The 12,243-nt window shown below is 52.5% G+C and overlaps 2 protein-coding genes across 3 annotated transcripts in view; one reads left to right on the top strand and one right to left on the bottom strand.

Moving 5' to 3' along the window:
* Positions 1 to 7,468, bottom strand: part of nprl3 (NPR3-like, GATOR1 complex subunit) — a 95,320-nt gene extending 87,852 nt beyond the window's left edge. For both annotated transcript variants that reach the window (XM_059643206.1, XM_059643205.1), the window contains exon 1: positions 7,352 to 7,468. The gene's annotated coding sequence lies outside the window, so the exon portion shown is untranslated. The remainder of the gene's footprint in view (positions 1 to 7,351) is intronic.
* Positions 6,870 to 12,243, top strand: part of mecp2 (methyl CpG binding protein 2) — a 70,688-nt gene continuing 65,314 nt past the window's right edge. The window contains exon 1 of the mRNA XM_048526007.2: positions 6,870 to 6,973. Coding sequence (XP_048381964.1) covers positions 6,942 to 6,973 — 32 coding nt within the window. The 5' untranslated portion in view covers positions 6,870 to 6,941. The remainder of the gene's footprint in view (positions 6,974 to 12,243) is intronic.

Raw genomic sequence — 12,243 nt, 5'->3', positions numbered from 1 at the left:
ATTAAAAATGATGCCTATATTTAACAAGATCCTTCCATTGGAGGAATTCTTGGGGAGACTAGCTAATCCAGGAAAGAGAACTGTCCAATAGATCAACGGAAAACCTGTTGATTTTGTGCTTAATACAGAAGCAATTGTAACTGTCCTATAAGATCAGTTACCAGCTGGAGGGTACAAGTTACAGCCTACAGAGATATGACAACGTGCACAGGTGAAATGACTGTCAGAAACTTACGTGATGAATTGTTATGATACATTCATATTCTTTTACAACATGTGTTCTAAAACATGGAAGAATTGATTTTATTTTCTGATCTGTGAAGTCTGTCATTTTATTTTTGTAAAGGTCAGAAACTCATTTTACACAAAGCATTCAAACCAATATTTACAGTAAGTAATGAGGTTGTGGCTGAATTGCCTACAAGACACTTGGAGTGATAACTGTTGGGGTGTTTGCAAAGGTGCTGCTGTAAGCAGTCTCCAAACAGTCAGGACTGGGGCAAAGTCCGTAAGAAGAAAGCTCCAGAAGCAGAAAGCTGTGGAGGTTTCAGAGCAAAGACATTCCACAATGTTGTTGAAGACATGAATTTGGGGAATCATGTAAATTATACATGAGTTGAGTTAGCAGTTTGTTTTAAGTGTCTTGGGGGAGAAAGGACCCAGTTTTCACATAGAGGGATCCCGGTCTGTGTACGGAATGAGCTGCCAGAGGAAGTAGCAGAGGCAGGTACAATTACACATTTAAAAGGCACCTGAATGGATACGTGAATAAGAAAGGTCTAGAAGGATATGGGCTAAATGCTGTCAAGTGGGACTAAGTCTGATTGGGACGTCTGTTTGGCATGGACGAGTGGGACCGAAGGATCTGTTTCCGTGCTGTATGATTGTATGACTATGACAATTGAATTTACAGCTGTGTCAGCTGAGAAAGAGTTCTTAGCTTGGAGATTGAGCTAACTCTTCACTGGGTTTTGACTGACTTTGAGGTCGTTTATGTGATAAAAGAGATTTATTTTATTTCTGATATTTATGATGTGATCATTTCAATAGCTGTATTATTGCATCATAGGCTAATTTTCTTGTGTGTAATAAACTTGAATGTTCTTTTCTTAAAAATACATTGGCAGCCCCTTGTGAATAAGTTCACTGATTGACCTCCACAACAAACAAAAGTAAAATAAAACTTATGATTTATCAAACCAGGTACCAATCTAGGATCACAACAATAGAAATATGAAAAGCTACACCAAAACACAACAGAACATGCATACATTGTTTGCAATCAATCAACTTTTCTTTCGTGTCTGCATGCATTTGTCAATTTCAAACACATCAGAAGAGTTGGAGGGGTTGAACAAGTTTCCTGAGAACAGCTGGACCAAAAGCAAACAGCTGTCCAAACACTGGTCCCAGAAAAAAACCATTATTGATCAAGTCGTAACCAGTAGAAGATTTCAGTGGGCTTCCCAGACTCATAAACTTCCCACATTCCAAACAGATTAAACAATCCAGCAATATCTCTTACATTCGCAGAAAAGAGTTGTTTGACATTATCAACATAGAGAATGTCATAGTCATCACAAAAATGTTGGAAGTGTGCAATCTAGAACATAGCAGTTAACACAGAACTGATGCTGAGAGAACAGAAATCTCTAATGACATATAGAACATAGAACATTACAGCACAGTACAGGCCCTTTGGCCCTCGATGTTGTGCCGACCTGTCAAACCGATCTCAAGCCCATCTAACCTACACTATTCCATGTACGTCCATATGCTCATCCAATGACGACTTAAATGTACCTAAAGTTGGCGAATCTACAACAGTTGCAGGCAAAGCGTTCCATTCCTTTACTACTCTCTGAGTAAAGAAACTACCTCTGACATCTGTCCAATATCTTTCACCCCTCAATTTAAAGCTGTGCCCCCTCGTGCTTGTTGTCACCATCCTAGGAAAAAGGCTCTCCCTATCCACCCTATCTAACCCTCTGATTATTTTATATGACTGAGAGAATGAAAAGTTTTAATCCACCAGCCAAACATCCACAAGGGATGCAATAACATAGTGATATTATCGCCGGACTGTTAACAAAGACCTAGGTAATATTCTGGGGATCTGGGTTTGAATCGTGCTTACAGGAGATGGTGGAATTTAAATTCAATAAATATCTGGATTCAAGAGTCTAATGATGACCATGAATCCATTGCCGATTGTCGGAAAAACCATCTGCCTCACTAATATACTTTAGGGAAGAAAACTGCTATCCTTATCTGGTCTGGTCTACATGTGACTCCAGACATACAGCAATGTGGTTGACTCATAACTGCCCTCTGGGCAATAAATGCTGGCCTAGCCAGTGACACCCTCATCCCGTGAATGAATGAAATAAAAAAAGAGGCAAGTGAAGACGTCCAACCTGAACAACGCAAGTCAACTGAGCTGCATCTAATTTCATGGGAGTCAGAGCAAATCACTGCAAAAAAAACTGCTCCTTCCATTAGAAAATGATTGCATGATCCAGAAATCTAGAATAATACAAGGAAGAACATTCAGGGGATTACAGATGCTCTAGATAAGAATGGCCAACAAGAGCATCTACAAAGAACAATGTTCTTTAAATCACAGAATTGTTAGAGCACAGAAGGAGACTATTTGGTCCATCGTACCTCCGTGGCTCTTTAAAAGAGCATGAAAACAGCAGGCTTGGAGGGCCGAAGGGCCTGTTCCTGTGCTGTAATTTTCTTTTCTTTTTCTTTGTTCAAAACCTAATGTCAATCTCCTGTCATTTATTGTACACTTGCACACTATTTCTATCCAAATATTCATCTATGTGAAGGAGACCTGAAAGATAAAAAGTCCTCTAGCAGAGAAATGGTCACAAGTCAGAACCAAAGTCAACAATCATCAATCAAGCAAGAGATCTACCATCCTTTTATATCTGAGAGAGTATGTTCTGAGAAAAGAGTGAAAAATCTAGAACACCCGAAGGTAGAGATCTGGGAGCAGATGGGAGAGTGGTAAATGTAACAAAGATATTTACACAATTATTTAATGAGTTCACTATTTTAAAGAAAGTATATTTTTAATTTTACTTTATTTTTGATTATGAACTGAAATGGGAAAAAGGACTGTCTTAAACACCAGGGACCGTGCAAAGAATTGCTGTACTTTTTAACAGTAGATTACTCAATACTCATTGTATGTGCTGTTTGCACAGCTGCTTGTTCAAGCAGAGGGTGAGGTTACTACAGACATGCTGATCCTGGGGTGTGTACGAAGGGAAATTCCCCTGGCAACAAGAAGATGATTTCTCTGTGGATTAGTGATCATTGGTTGATGACATGGCCTCTTGCCCGCTACCAACTACGCGGTTAGTGCCCTGGTTACTGGATAGCTTATGGGTGTGAATATTTGGTTAGAAGTCATCAGACCATTGAAAAGGAAAGAGCTAATACGGTATGAAGCTGGATGAACACAGCAGGCCAAGCAGCATCAGAGGAGCAGGAAAGGTTTACGTTTCGGATTGCGACCCTTCTTCAGAAAAGGAAAGAGCTGTTCTTTTGTTTGCATTGGAGCCTGAAAAAAGCCAGTCTATCTCTTCCCATCAGTTCTGTAAATTGTGGCTCTTAATCTATAGATCAGACACTTTATGAGCGTGAACAGCCACCCTGTCCCACCTGCAAGCAAGTGAAAGTACCTGGAGAAGTTTGAGTTTGATTTATTGTTATCATGCATACCAGGATACACTGGAAAAGTGTGGATTTGTGTGCTACGTGGGCAGATTGTACCATAGAAAGTGCATCAAGGTAGCAGAACTGAGTGCAGAATATAGTGTTATGGTTGCCAAGAAGGTATGGAGAGAGAAAATTAATACTTGAGATACATTCAAAACTCTGACCACAGCAGGGAAAAAGCTGTGCTTGAATCTACTTGTGCTTGTATTCAAACTTTTATATCTTCTGCCTGATGGAAGAGGGTGGAAGACAGTATAACTATGGTGGGAGGGGTCTTTAATTACGTCGGTTGTTTTCCTGAGGCAGCAAGAAATATTGATGGAGTCAGTGAATGGAAGGCTGGTTTGTGCAATAGATTGGGCTGTGTTCATAACTATCTGTGGTTTCTTGCAGAATTGGGAAGAGCAGTAGCCATACGATACTGTGATACGTCCAGATAGGATGTTTCCTCTGGTGTATCTATAAAAATTGGTAAGAGTCCTTGTGGGCATGCCCAATTTCCTTAGCTTCCTGAAGAAAGCCAAAAGGGCATCTCAGCACAGGCCGTGGACAGGGACTATTGAACTGCCTTTTCTTTCCTTGCATTTTTCTTTGTCTGTACGCTTGTGAATGGGGTTCTTCTGACTCTGATAGGACACTGGAGGTGTGTATCATGTATGCCGTCTCTTGCACCTGGAGTGTCTCAGGAGAGATTCCTTCTTTTCTTCAGGCATTAATGGTATTGAGGCTACATCCATCATGAACTCTGAGGTTTCTTCGATGTTAGATGATGGAGGAGGACCCATGGTTTCTGACAGCCGTTATGGCTGTTCTGAGGTGCCCAGGTATGTTTTGCTCCTGCCCTGTTTGCAAGGTAGCAGCTTTCATAAACCACATGTTTATTTAGGACCACCTCACCTTACCTGAACTTTGTATATCATGGGATCTAACTGTGTGTTGACCTTGACTCATAACCACACAGGGCTGTTCAATGCCAAACTTTGTCACCTTAAGTAAACTGTCTTCCTTGTTTAGAGGAGGCATGTGCCTGGCATTGGTGTTGCTGCTGCCATTTCATGCTCCCCGCTCCCCCCTGCACCCTTAAATGGGAATATTAGATATAACCTGATAGGAGTCTTCACCCATCAACAACTTTGCTGGAGCTCTCCCTGTATTTTCGTAAGGGGTGGTCCTATAATCGAACAGGAAGTGGGACAGTTTGGTATCAAGTGAGGCTGTAGGCTGTTTCTTTAAAGTTTGTGCTGCTCTTTCTGCTCAGCCATTGAATGATGGATGGTATGGAGTTGTCCAAACATGTTAAATCCCATTCAACTTTAGGGAATACTTGAAATCCCTGTTGGTAAGTAACATCCCATTGTCCGTTACCAGTAGTTTCTGTATTGTGAAAATTGTTTGCAGCTTTACAATTGTCATTTCTGAGTTTGCCGAATAAACTCTGTGTGTGTTCATACACTTTGAATGGACATCCAGAGTAACCAAGAACGTTGAGACCATGAAAGGACTGGCATTGTCAAGGGTAACTGAATGTGGGATTCCTTGATTAGCCCAGGTTAACATCCCCAATTACGGATTCACCTGGCCCTTTTTACAATTACTAAAGTAACCTCTTTGCTTTTTTTTTTAAACCTGGTTCCATAGTATCTTATAGGCTATTACATGGCAAGGCTCACCCTCAGTTTGAAAGGAATATTATAATCACGTCTTATGCTTGCTGAGCAACACATGTTCCTGGTCCAACTACACCCTCCTTTTTAAATTCTGATCCTTACTTTCAAATGTCACAATGGGCTCCTTGCATTCCACTTCCTATAACTTGTCCAAAGACACACCTTCTGCTCAATGACCTTACTCCTTTGCTTCCCCAAGACCATGTTCCATCTCACACAGTTCCGACAACACTTACATGAACCCCCTGCTCTCCCCTGACCAACCACTACTCCCCAAGATTTACTGCCATCCTCTCCATAGATCAAACCCCCTCCCAAAATCACCTCTATTCCTCTTCTAAGACCACAAACTTTTTCTCCAAAGACCAGTCCCCAATACCACCCTTCCTCCCCTCCCAATACCACCCCCTCCCAAGATCCTGCCTCCTCTGTTCTCCCAAGACTCTGCATCTTTTGCTCTATCAAGATTTTGACAGGCATCCCTGCTCCTCCAAGATTATGCCCTCTTGCGCAGTACTATGCCCACCCACCAAGACCTGTCCCCTGCTGTCCCACCACTACACCATTCTGCTACACCAAGACACCATTCCCAACCAAAAGCCCCACCTCAGCCAGAGGCCCTCCCTCTCCCAAGACGTGGAGATGCCTCTGTTGGATTGGGCTGGACAAGGTCGGAAATTGCATGACACCAAGTTATAATCCAACAGGTCTATTTGAAAACACAAGCTTTGGCAGATTAGCCCCTTCATCAGGTGATTTCACAACTTGAGACCATGCCCCTCTCCCCAAAGACCCAGCCCCCTGACCAGGGACTCCACCTCCTCCCTCTGTGAACATGGCCCTTCATGATTGAACCACACCGGCTCATACATAAACCCCACCCCCTCACCCTTATAGCCATACACTCAAGCCTGGACACTTACTTTGGGACATGCCCCCCTCACAATGGGACTATGCCCCCTCGTCTGGAACCCCGTCCTCTCACACAGGGACCAATGTTCCTTCACATAAAGGATCATGCCCTCTCACTGAGGGTCCAGCTGTCCCTAAAGGACCCCATCCCCTCACCATTGGTCACTGCCACTCACTCAGGTACCCTGACATGGGGGCATCACCTCAAACAGGGACCACCCCACTTAGCACTTGAACCTGTCATCCCACAGAGTGGACGCTCCCATTTTGGAACCTGTCCCCTCATTTTGGGTCCGTATCCCTCACCAAGGGACCACGCTGTCCTCACTTTGGTACATAAAGGCTCCACCCTGGACCCACCCCCTCACTTTGGGACACACCCCATTCACTCAGACCACGCCCCCTCACGCACGTTCGACGCCCTCTGTCGCTTTGGACTCCGCCCCACCCACCCTTCCCGCCCAACTCCACCAAGCACCCCGCCCCCTCCTTCCCCGCCTCCACCCACTTCTCATTCCCCCCACCTTCACCCGGAACCCTCCCTACCCGAAACTCCGAACGCTCGCGAGATCTCGGCCGGTCGGGCCGCCCGCCCTGCCGGTGTGACGCGCTGGAAATAATTTGAAAATGGCCGCCGCGCCGAGCGGAGGAGAGAGGCTGTGAGTACTGGGAGAGGAGGAGGAGGAAGAGTGCAGTGGTCGGGGGAGGGGGGCGAAGCGGGATTGGAGAAGCAGCTCCGGCCCTGGTCCGAGAGAGAAAACCAGAGATCGGTCAATCCCCCTTCCGTGCTTCGGGACGGGAGGGGGGGAGGTGAACATATGCCGGCGAATGAACGGCGAAGGGGGGGGGGGTGAGAAGTTGAGAGAGAGGGCGGAGGTAGGCCCGGCCTCTTTCTCGCGCGGTGGCGGTCCCGATAATAAGCGGATTGTTTCACACACACAAAACTTGCCCGGTCTAGTGATAATAAATGGTATTTTTTTTGAAAAAGTTAAAAAATAAAGAGGGAGAGGATGGAACCGGTGGCGAGCGAGGCCTACCTCCAAAGGGTGGGGTGGACGGTCGGTCGGAGGTCGACGCTCGGCTCCTGGGCGCTCAGGGCCCGCAGCCGTTGGAGACGGCGCGAGCGGGCTAACGGTCGGGCCCGCGCGAGCGCGGAGTCATGGCAACCTCCTGTTCTACCCCCTCCCCCCGACAATCATCACCGGGGCGACGCCATGGCAACCAGGCGCGCAAGCGGGGTACCCGGGGGCAACCCCCTTCCCTCCATCTCCCGTCACCCCCTCACACTCTTAGCCTCTCTGTCTCCAAGTCAACACCAGCGTGTCTCTCTTTGCTCCCTAACACATAACAAATCGCCCTGATTTCACAGAGCAGGGTGATCGAATGGGTGGTGGGATGTTGGAGTTTGTGTGTGTTTGTGTTGGAATCTGATGTGCTAATCATTTTATGGCATAGTCACCTTATTTCCACCACTTCTTGCCCACTCTCTGTCAACCATGTCTTGCCATTTTCTCCCTCGTTCTCAACTCACCCTGAATTTGCCAAATTCCCAACACTAACATCCTCCCTTCCCCGTCTTTTGTCCCCCTCCCTCCCTCCCTCCCTTCCCCGTCTTTTGTCCCCCTCCCTCCCTCCCTCCCTCCCTTCCCCGTCTTTTGTCCCCCTCCCTCCCTCCCTCCCTCCCTTCCCCGTCTTTTGTCCCCCTCCCTCCCTCCCTCCCTCCCTCCCTCCCTCCCTCCCTTCCCCGTCTTTTGTCCCCCTCCCTCCCTCCCTCCCTTCCCCGTCTTTTGTCCCCCTCCCTCCCTCCCTCCCTTCCCCGTCTTTTGTCCCCCTCCCTCCCTTCCCCGTCTTTTGTCCCCCTCCCTCCCTTCCCCGTCTTTTGTCCCCCTCCCTCCCTTCCCCGTCTTTTGTCCCCCTCCCTCCCTTCCCCGTCTTTTGTCCCCCTCCCTCCCTTCCCCGTCTTTTGTCCCCCTCCCTCCCTTCCCCGTCTTTTGTCCCCCTCCCTCCCTTCCCCGTCTTTTGTCCCCCTCCCTCCCTTCCCCGTCTTTTGTCCCCCTCCCTCCCTTCCCCGTCTTTTGTCCCCCTCCCTCCCTTCCCCGTCTTTTGTCCCCCTCCCTCCCTTCCCCGTCTTTTGTCCCCCTCCCTCCCTTCCCCGTCTTTTGTCCCCCTCCCTCCCTTCCCCGTCTTTTGTCCCCCTCCCTCCCTTCCCCGTCTTTTGTCCCCCTCCCTCCCTTCCCCGTCTTTTGTCCCCCTCCCTCCCTTCCCCGTCTTTTGTCCCCCTCCCTCCCTTCCCCGTCTTTTGTCCCCCTCCCTCCCTTCCCCGTCTTTTGTCCCCCTCCCTCCCTTCCCCGTCTTTTGTCCCCCTCCCTCCCTTCCCCGTCTTTTGTCCCCCTCCCTCCCTTCCCCGTCTTTTGTCCCCCTCCCTCCCTTCCCCGTCTTTTGTCCCCCTCCCTCCCTTCCCCGTCTTTTGTCCCCCTCCCTCCCTTCCCCGTCTTTTGTCCCCCTCCCTCCCTTCCCCGTCTTTTGTCCCCCTCCCTCCCTTCCCCGTCTTTTGTCCCCCTCCCTCCCTTCCCCGTCTTTTGTCCCCCTCCCTCCCTTCCCCGTCTTTTGTCCCCCTCCCTCCCTTCCCCGTCTTTTGTCCCCCTCCCTCCCTTCCCCGTCTTTTGTCCCCCTCCCTCCCTTCCCCGTCTTTTGTCCCCCTCCCTCCCTTCCCCGTCTTTTGTCCCCCTCCCTCCCTTCCCCGTCTTTTGTCCCCCTCCCTCCCTTCCCCGTCTTTTGTCCCCCTCCCTCCCTTCCCCGTCTTTTGTCCCCCTCCCTCCCTTCCCCGTCTTTTGTCCCCCTCCCTCCCTTCCCCGTCTTTTGTCCCCCTCCCTCCCTTCCCCGTCTTTTGTCCCCCTCCCTCCCTTCCCCGTCTTTTGTCCCCCTCCCTCCCTTCCCCGTCTTTTGTCCCCCTCCCTCCCTTCCCCGTCTTTTGTCCCCCTCCCTCCCTTCCCCGTCTTTTGTCCCCCTCCCTCCCTTCCCCGTCTTTTGTCCCCCTCCCTCCCTTCCCCGTCTTTTGTCCCCCTCCCTCCCTTCCCCGTCTTTTGTCCCCCTCCCTCCCTTCCCCGTCTTTTGTCCCCCTCCCTCCCTTCCCCGTCTTTTGTCCCCCTCCCTCCCTTCCCCGTCTTTTGTCCCCCTCCCTCCCTTCCCCGTCTTTTGTCCCCCTCCCTCCCTTCCCCGTCTTTTGTCCCCCTCCCTCCCTTCCCCGTCTTTTGTCCCCCTCCCTCCCTTCCCCGTCTTTTGTCCCCCTCCCTCCCTTCCCCGTCTTTTGTCCCCCTCCCTCCCTTCCCCGTCTTTTGTCCCCCTCCCTCCCTTCCCCGTCTTTTGTCCCCCTCCCTCCCTTCCCCGTCTTTTGTCCCCCTCCCTCCCTTCCCCGTCTTTTGTCCCCCTCCCTCCCTTCCCCGTCTTTTGTCCCCCTCCCTCCCTTCCCCGTCTTTTGTCCCCCTCCCTCCCTTCCCCGTCTTTTGTCCCCCTCCCTCCCTTCCCCGTCTTTTGTCCCCCTCCCTCCCTTCCCCGTCTTTTGTCCCCCTCCCTCCCTTCCCCGTCTTTTGTCCCCCTCCCTCCCTTCCCCGTCTTTTGTCCCCCTCCCTCCCTTCCCCGTCTTTTGTCCCCCTCCCTCCCTTCCCCGTCTTTTGTCCCCCTCCCTCCCTTCCCCGTCTTTTGTCCCCCTCCCTCCCTTCCCCGTCTTTTGTCCCCCTCCCTCCCTTCCCCGTCTTTTGTCCCCCTCCCTCCCTTCCCCGTCTTTTGTCCCCCTCCCTCCCTCCCTCCCTCCCTCCCTTCCCCCCCTCCCTCCCTCCCTTCCCCCCCTCCCTCCCTCCCTTCCCCCCTCCCTCCCTCCCTTCCCCCCCTCCCTCCCTTCCCCCCCTCCCTCCCTTCCCCCCCTCCCTCCCTCCCTTCCCCCCCTCCCTCCCTCCCCCCCCTCCCTCCCTCCCTTCCCCCCCTCCCTCCCTCCCCCCCCTCCCTCCCTCCCTTCCCCCCCTCCCTCCCTCCCTCCCTTCCCTCCCCGTCTTTTGTCTCCCTCCCTCCCTCCCTCCCTCCCTCCCTTCCTCCCTTCCCCGTCTTTTGTCCCCCTCCCTCCCTCCCTTCCCCGTCTTTTGTCCCCCTCCCTCCCTCCCTTCCCCGTCTTTTGTCCCCCTCCCTCCCTCCCTCCCTCCCTCCCTCCCTCCCTTCCCCGTCTTTTGTCCCCCTCCCTCCCTCCCTCCCTCCCTCCCTCCCTTCCCCGTCTTTTGTCCCCCTCCCTCCCTCCCTCCCTCCCTCCCTTCCCCGTCTTTTGTCCCCCTCCCTCCCTCCCTTCCCCGTCTTTTGTCCCCCTCCCTCCCTCCCTTCCCCGTCTTTTGTCCCCCTCCCTCCCTCCCTCCCTTCCCCGTCTTTTGTCCCCCTCCCTCCCTCCCTCCCTCCCTCCCTCCCTTCCCCGTCTTTTGTCCCCCTCCCTCCCTCCCTCCCTCCCTCCCTTCCCCGTCTTTTGTCCCCCTCCCTCCCTCCCTCCCTTCCCCGTCTTTTGTCCCCCTCCCTCCCTCCCTCCCTTCCCCGTCTTTTGTCCCCCTCCCTCCCTCCCTCCCTTCCCCGTCTTTTGTCCCCCTCCCTCCCTCCCTTCCCCGTCTTTTGTCCCCCTCCCTCCCTCCCTCCCTCCCTCCCTCCCTTCCTTCCTTCCCCGTCTTTTGTCCCCCTCCCTCCCTCCCTTCCCCGTCTTTTGTCCCCCTCCCTCCCTCCCTCCCTCCCTTCCCCGTCTTTTGTCCCCCTCCCTCCCTCCCTCCCTCCCTTCCCCGTCTTTTGTCCCCCTCCCTTCCCCGTCTTTTGTCCCCCTCCCTTCCCCGTCTTTTGTCCCCCTCCCTTCCCCGTCTTTTGTCCCCCTCCCTTCCCCGTCTTTTGTCCCCCTCCCTTCCCCGTCTTTTGTCCCCCTCCCTTCCCCGTCTTTTGTCCCCCTCCCTTCCCCGTCTTTTGTCCCCCTCCCTTCCCCGTCTTTTGTCCCCCTCCCTTCCCCGTCTTTTGTCCCCCTCCCTTCCCCGTCTTTTGTCCCCCTCCCTTCCCCGTCTTTTGTCCCCCTCCCTTCCCCGTCTTTTGTCCCCCTCCCTTCCCCGTCTTTTGTCCCCCTCCCTTCCCCGTCTTTTGTCCCCCTCCCTTCCCCGTCTTTTGTCCCCCTCCCTTCCCCGTCTTTTGTCCCCCTCCCTTCCCCGTCTTTTGTCCCCCTCCCTTCCCCGTCTTTTGTCCCCCTCCCTTCCCCGTCTTTTGTCCCCCTCCCTTCCCCGTCTTTTGTCCCCCTCCCTTCCCCGTCTTTTGTCCCCCTCCCTTCCCCGTCTTTTGTCCCCCTCCCTTCCCCGTCTTTTGTCCCCCTCCCTTCCCCGTCTTTTGTCCCCCTCCCTTCCCCGTCTTTTGTCCCCCTCCCTTCCCCGTCTTTTGTCCCCCTCCCTTCCCCGTCTTTTGTCCCCCTCCCTTCCCCGTCTTTTGTCCCCCTCCCTTCCCCGTCTTTTGTCCCCCTCCCTTCCCCGTCTTTTGTCCCCCTCCCTTCCCCGTCTTTTGTCCCCCTCCCTTCCCCGTCTTTTGTCCCCCTCCCTTCCCCGTCTTTTGTCCCCCTCCCTTCCCCGTCTTTTGTCCCCCTCCCTTCCCCGTCTTTTGTCCCCCTCCCTTCCCCGTCTTTTGTCCCCCTCCCTTCCCCGTCTTTTGTCCCCCTCCCTTCCCCGTCTTTTGTCCCCCTCCCTTCCCCGTCTTTTGTCCCCCTCCCTTCCCCGTCTTTTGTCCCCCTCCCTTCCCCGTCTTTTGTCCCCCTCCCTTCCCCGTCTTTTGTCCCCCTCCCTTCCCCGTCTTTTGTCCCCCTCCCTTCCCCGTCTTTTGTCCCCCTCCCTTCCCCGTCTTTTGTCCCCCTCCCTTCCCCGTCTTTTGTCCCCCTCCCTTC

Source organism: Stegostoma tigrinum, chromosome 49, assembly GCF_030684315.1.
Source record: "Stegostoma tigrinum isolate sSteTig4 chromosome 49, sSteTig4.hap1, whole genome shotgun sequence".
Taxonomy (NCBI): domain Eukaryota; kingdom Metazoa; phylum Chordata; class Chondrichthyes; order Orectolobiformes; family Stegostomatidae; genus Stegostoma; species Stegostoma tigrinum.
The sequence above is the reverse complement of the archived record's forward strand: the minus strand, read 5'-3'. Positions and strand labels throughout refer to the sequence as shown.